The following is a 6,000-nucleotide window of genomic DNA, read 5'->3' on the forward strand; positions in this document are numbered from 1 at the left end:
AAGGTAAAGTAGGTAAGATTGGTTGGCCAAAACAAAGTTGGTTGGACGGTAAATACATTGATGTTTGATAACATTTTAAAATCCAGCTGCTGAAAGGACAAGCATGCTGAAAAAGATACCCTAAAGTGAAAAAGGGGTATATGCTCAATTATCAAATATGCATTTCTTGTTTTTCCCTGGGAAAGTATTAATGGATAGGTAAGATTAAGCTAACATAAATTAGAATGAAAAGCGGCAAAACTGAGACTTAAACTAGACACCAGCCTGCTTGGACACGGCTCAGTTCAGAAAACAAATCATTGAACAAAACCCATCCATCATTTGTCCAGGGGGGCAGGCAAGGGGAGAGAGAGAGGTGGATATAACTCACAGGCAGATCAGGGGGGCTTCGTAACAAACATCAAGTTCACCAGCCTTTATGCCTCCCATACAATAAGAGTTACCGGAATTAAAAGAAAAAAAGTAGTAATTTGTCTATTAAGTCAGAAAAAAAGTAGTAATTGTCTATGAAGGAGTAATCCCTGAAACCTTCATTCTGAAAGAGACTCTAACCCGTGTGAGGATATATCCCTTATATTATGGAATGACACTAACGGCAACCCATCGGGAGGATTACTATACTTTATAGAGTCAGTCAATAACTCTAAAATATACCACAAGAACAACATTCAAACAAACAAGAAAGGAGATTGTGAAGAGCCCTTCCAGCACATAAGCTTAACATTTTGGCTACTTCTCGACAATGTTAATGAACAGGATGAAAAAAAATACTAATCATCTTGAAGGTAACAAGGTTACATTCAGATTTTTGCATTTAAATATAGGCCAAATGACCTAGAAGGTTAACTACACAGTAGTGGAGATGTACTCAGACATGATTTGCACTCAAAACTTCCTGTCAATTGTAAATTCAAATGCATTCCCGTAAACCTCTCAAGTGCATCTAATCATATCATTGAAATCTGAATGCAAGCAATTGGTTCTAAAACTAAGCTACAATCTACATGAAACTAGGCCTGAAAACACCTCAATCCAATCACAAACTATGAGCAGTTTAAAAGTAAAATAAAATCCTAACGCATCAATTAGATTAGGCAGTGCTTGTGGAACTTATGAATAAGCTATATCATCAATTGTGGAACTCTTATAACAGAGAAAATTAAGAGACAAGGGCTCATAAAGGTCAAACTGAGACAGGAGATTACTTCTATTTATCAGACTAAGGAGAAAAATGTTGTCTGACAGATGATCAAGTTCATCAACCAATAAAAGGACTAATTTGTTCTGTGTACACTAGAGGGCAAAAACCCTCGAAGACTCAAAGGGGCTACAAACAATGCTAAAGTCATTAACAAAAAATGGAGACAACAGCTTCTTCAAATCATTACCACAAAATTTTCTGCATAACAAAGCAATACCACAAAAACCTTCCGAGTAACGATGCAGGAAAGAGGAGGCTGTAAAAGATTCCAAGAGCTATCAAACTGAACAGAGAGGGAAAAGAGAAGCAGAGAGTCAGGCCTGGGTGCCGGTCATAGCCTTCATCTGTATGTGGTTGGAGGGGTGGTCGGAAGTCCCCGTCGGCAAGGCCTCGTAAGAACCGAACCTCCTGACTCCGATGGACCTGGAAACAGCAGCATAGGCGATGAGGACGATGAAGATCACGAACATGACGTGGACCACGAAAACCAGATCGAGAATTGCGACGGCCCGAAGCTTGGAATCCTCCAAATCGCACTTGGTGGAGCCCTCCACTCCGGAGACAACGTCCAGCAGCTTGTGGCAGCCTTCGGGAATGAAGGCGTCGACCTGGAGGGAGAGCCCCGTCTGCAGCGCCCAGAGGCCCTGAAGGAAGACGGAAGCCCCGATGCCGACGTCCGCCACGAACAGCCTCGGATGGCAGGCTAGGACGAGGCAGAGGGCGGCGGAGAGGGCGGAGATGCGGCCGGAGACGGAGTCGCACTTCGCCTGGAGATCTGAGGTCTGGACGGAGGAGGCGGAAGATGAAACGGAGTACTGGAGGAAGAAGACGCCGGCAGCGAGTCCGAAGAAGAGATCCGGCGGGACAGGGAGAAGAGAAGTGGTCGTCTCGGAGACGAGGAGAGCGATGGAGAGTAGGAGGAAGAGGAAGATGACGCCGGCGGCCTGGAGAGAGGTGAAGAGGTGGACCGGCGTCCGGCCCTTGAGAAGCGGATCGGAATCCGCCGAGACTATGGTTTGGTGCACAAAGGCGATGACAAGGCAAACGATTAACAGATACAACTGGAGATGCCTGAGGCGCTGCGACGAGGAGAAGGAGAGTGGATGGTAGGGTTTGGCGAAGTAGTCGCGCGGCGACTTGAGGTGGTCCCTCGTAGCGCAGATCAGGTGGTAGAAGCCGAGCGACATGAGCGCCGACGAGGAGAAAATGTGGTAGATTAGGGCAGCCATTATTGTGACAATGTTTGGCAGAAGCAGAAGCAGAAACAGAAACAGAACCCCCGGCGGCAAGAAGGCCCTTTCGGATCGGAAGAGATTCTAGGTTCTAGAGAGAGCGATCGATGGATGCGCGGCGGTGGCGGTGGCGGTGGCGGTGGCGGTGGTCTTCTTCAATCTTCTTCAGATGGTTGTTGTGAAGGGCAAGTCAATGAGGAGGAAACGCAGCTGCTCTGCTTCCTTCATTCCTCAATCCTCCTTCCTTCCCCGTTGCTACTGAATCAATTTTTGTGTCGTTACCTTATTATTATTATTAAGTTAATTACAATTATACTTTTTTATAGAAACGGATAATAGTGATATTTTTATGAATATGACACCACTATATTTATATATCAAGTCTCATTTTGTTTAGTCTCAAAGGCATAAGTCGAATGGTCGAACAAGTGATATATCAAATTTGTATTAGTGGATCGTAAGTTTGATTTTTGTCTTGCATAGTGAGATAAAACTTCACGCTTGTAATTTTTCTCTTGTATCGAAATTGAGCATGTTGCAGAAGAACACTTTACCAAAATAGAGGGTTAGAGCAAAATATATGTAAAACCAAAACAGATATCGAAACAACCAAGATCACAAAAGAGTAAACAAGAAAACTCCCTGTAAAAGATCTTGTCAAGGCTCAGATCTGGATCTGTCCAGTGTGTACCACCCAGGTAACTCAAAAAATAGGGACACCAAACCTCACGGAAGCACACAAGAAACAAGCCACGAAAACCCCCAAATCGGAGCCCAAAACCCTCTTGCCCAAAACACCAAAACTTCTCCCCAAAACCACACATGGTACGTTCATAGCAAGATCTATCAAGGAACAAGAACGATCACGAAGATATGGGACGAAGAGCAGTATAAGAAAGCTTACCTCAAAAGGATTTGCTAAACCAAATAAATAAAGGCTACTCACTAATCGACCAAGGGCTTCCAAAAGAAAGGAAGACAACTGCCATGAGAAGGAGATCTGGCAGAAAAGGGAAGAACCAGCTCACGAAGATCGGCCATCAAAAGGAAAATATCGGGAGAGCAAAGTGAGAGAGAGAGAGAGAGAGTTCGGCCGTCAAATAAGGGTAAAAAGAGCAGAAAATGGGCCTTATATATGACGGTGCTAGGGCACGGCTGGGAGCCATTTGGCTTGGGCTTGGGCTTCCTTAAGCCTTGAGCAAATAGGCTTAGCCCATTTCTCCTCCAAAGGCTTAATTAAGGGCTTATGACCTAACTTTTTAATGGGCTACCAATGGGTGGTATATTTGGACGGTACTTCAATCTCGGGCCGAAGCCTATGAAGATAAACCCGAATGTTCATCATAGCCTTGGGCCTTATTGGAAAACAAAAACAACAAATCTTCACTTGATTCCTAATGAGGCCAGCAAACACAAACAGAAAGCATATGCAACATGATGCAATAGACTACAGATGATGCAACAAATGCATAAGCAATTATCAAGTAATCTTACCAATGTTAAGTAGATCTAGGCAGCTTTTAAATTTAGTTACAGGCAAAATTTTAGTTCCCATATCAGCAGGATTATATTCATAAAGCACTTTTTTCAATCTAATAATGTTTTGAGATACAATATCATGAATAAAATGCAATCTCACATCTATATGTTTGGTGCGTTCGTGAAAAGTAGGATTTTTACATAAGTGAATTGGAGATTGACTATCAGAGAAAACAATCACTTTTTCATTAAGAACACATAGTTCATTTAGCAATCCCTTAAACCACAGGGCTTCCTTAATAGCCTTTGTAGCAGCAATGTATTCAGACTTGGTGGTAGAGAGGGCAACAATATGTTGAAGCTGACACTTCCAACTAATGCATGATTCACACAAAGTAAATACATAGGATGATGTGGACTTCTTATTATCTCTATCACCAGCATAATCTGAATCAGTAAACCCTTTTAATCTCACATTATTGGACTTATGCTTATATATTAATCCTACATTATAGGTGCCTCTTAAATACTTCAATAACCATTTCACTATTTCCCAATGATAGGGACCTGGGTTTGTCATAAATCTACTAAGAGTACTAACTGCATAGGCTAAGTCTGGCCTAGTGCATACCATAAGATACATGACATAACCTATAGCATTTGAGTAAGGGATTCTATTAATATATTCTTTTTCTTTCTCATTATCAGGAGATTTATCTTTAGATAATATGAAATGGTTTCCTAAAGGTAAAGATACTGATTTACTATCATGCAAGCCAAATCTTTTTAGGATTTTTAACACATATGCTATTTGATGCAAAAATAACATAGAATTTGACCTATCTCTTTCAATTTTCATACCTAGGATCCTCTTGGCCATTCCTAGGTCTTTCATGTCAAATTCTCCACCTAATGCAGATTTTATGCTATTTATCTTTTTAACATTATGACCAATAAGAAGCATATCATCAACATAAAGTAAAAGAAATACACAATCATTTATATTTTTATGCTGAAAATATGAGGAATGATCAAACTCACTTCTTTTAAAACCAATTGATTTAACAAATGAGTCAAAACATTTATACCACTGTCTTGGGGACTGTTTTAAACCATATAAGGATTTTTTTAAGAAACACACAAAATCTGATTTTCTTTTGTCTTCAAAACCTTTGAGTTGATACATAAATTTTTTTTCTTCTAAATCACCATGCAAGAAAGCAGTTTTTACATCTATAGTTGTTCAAGTTCCGAGTCAAAATATGCAACTAATGCAAGCATGACACGAATGGTGGTGTACTTGACAAACGGTGAAAAAATCTCATTATAATCTATCCCTTCCTTTTTTTGTGAATCCCTTGGCTACTAACCTAGCCTTAAACCTTATTGGTTCTTCATTAGTTGTACCCTCCTTAACCCTATAAATCCATTTGCAACCTACAATGGACTTATCCTTAGGTCTAGGGACTAATTCCCAAGTTTGGTTCTTGTTGAGGGAACTCATCTCCTTTTTCATTGCTTCTATCCATTCTTTTGAATATTTACTTCTTATGGCTTCTTCATATGTGTTAATCTCATTTTCAGCTAGGTCTTGATAGCTAGCATAGGCTAATTCGAAATCTGATGCTAACCTTTGAGGTAACCTATGAGACCTTCTTTCTCTATCCCTTGCTAGCTGATAATCAGAAACTGATGGCTGGTCATTAGGGAATTCTTCTACTGTTTCTCTCTCTCCATCTATTTCAAACTGATTTTGACTCTCCACTTCACTAGAGGTTGAAGGAGTGTTCTCCACCTCATCTGAATTTATAGGAGCTTGGGTGCTTGAGTTTTTCAACTCTTCTTGAGGACTCTTGTCCTCACTAATTTTATCACCACTAGGCTTTGTACAAGGCATTTCTGATTCATTAAATGTGACATCTTTACTAATAATAATTCTTATTCCCTTTTGGTTTATATCCCATAGCCTATACCCTTTGACTCCCTCAGGATATCCTAAGAAAACACATTTCCTAGCTCTAGGCTCTAATTTTCCCTCATTTTGATGAGTGAAGGCAGCACAACCAAAGGTTCTAAGAATTGAATGGT

General features: G+C 40.6%; 1 protein-coding gene across 1 annotated transcript; it reads right to left on the reverse strand.

Moving 5' to 3' along the window:
* Positions 1-1,177: 1,177 nt before the first annotated feature.
* On the reverse strand, positions 1,178-2,692 carry LOC127798778 (uncharacterized). The gene has a single exon (XM_052332380.1). It carries the CDS (start codon positions 2,428-2,430, stop codon positions 1,516-1,518), a length of 915 nt encoding a protein of 304 aa, XP_052188340.1. The 5' UTR covers positions 2,431-2,692; the 3' UTR covers positions 1,178-1,515.
* Between the last annotated feature and the right edge of the window lie 3,308 nt (positions 2,693-6,000).

This window comes from Diospyros lotus, chromosome 4, assembly GCF_014633365.1.
Source record: "Diospyros lotus cultivar Yz01 chromosome 4, ASM1463336v1, whole genome shotgun sequence".
Lineage (NCBI taxonomy): Eukaryota > Viridiplantae > Streptophyta > Magnoliopsida > Ericales > Ebenaceae > Diospyros > Diospyros lotus.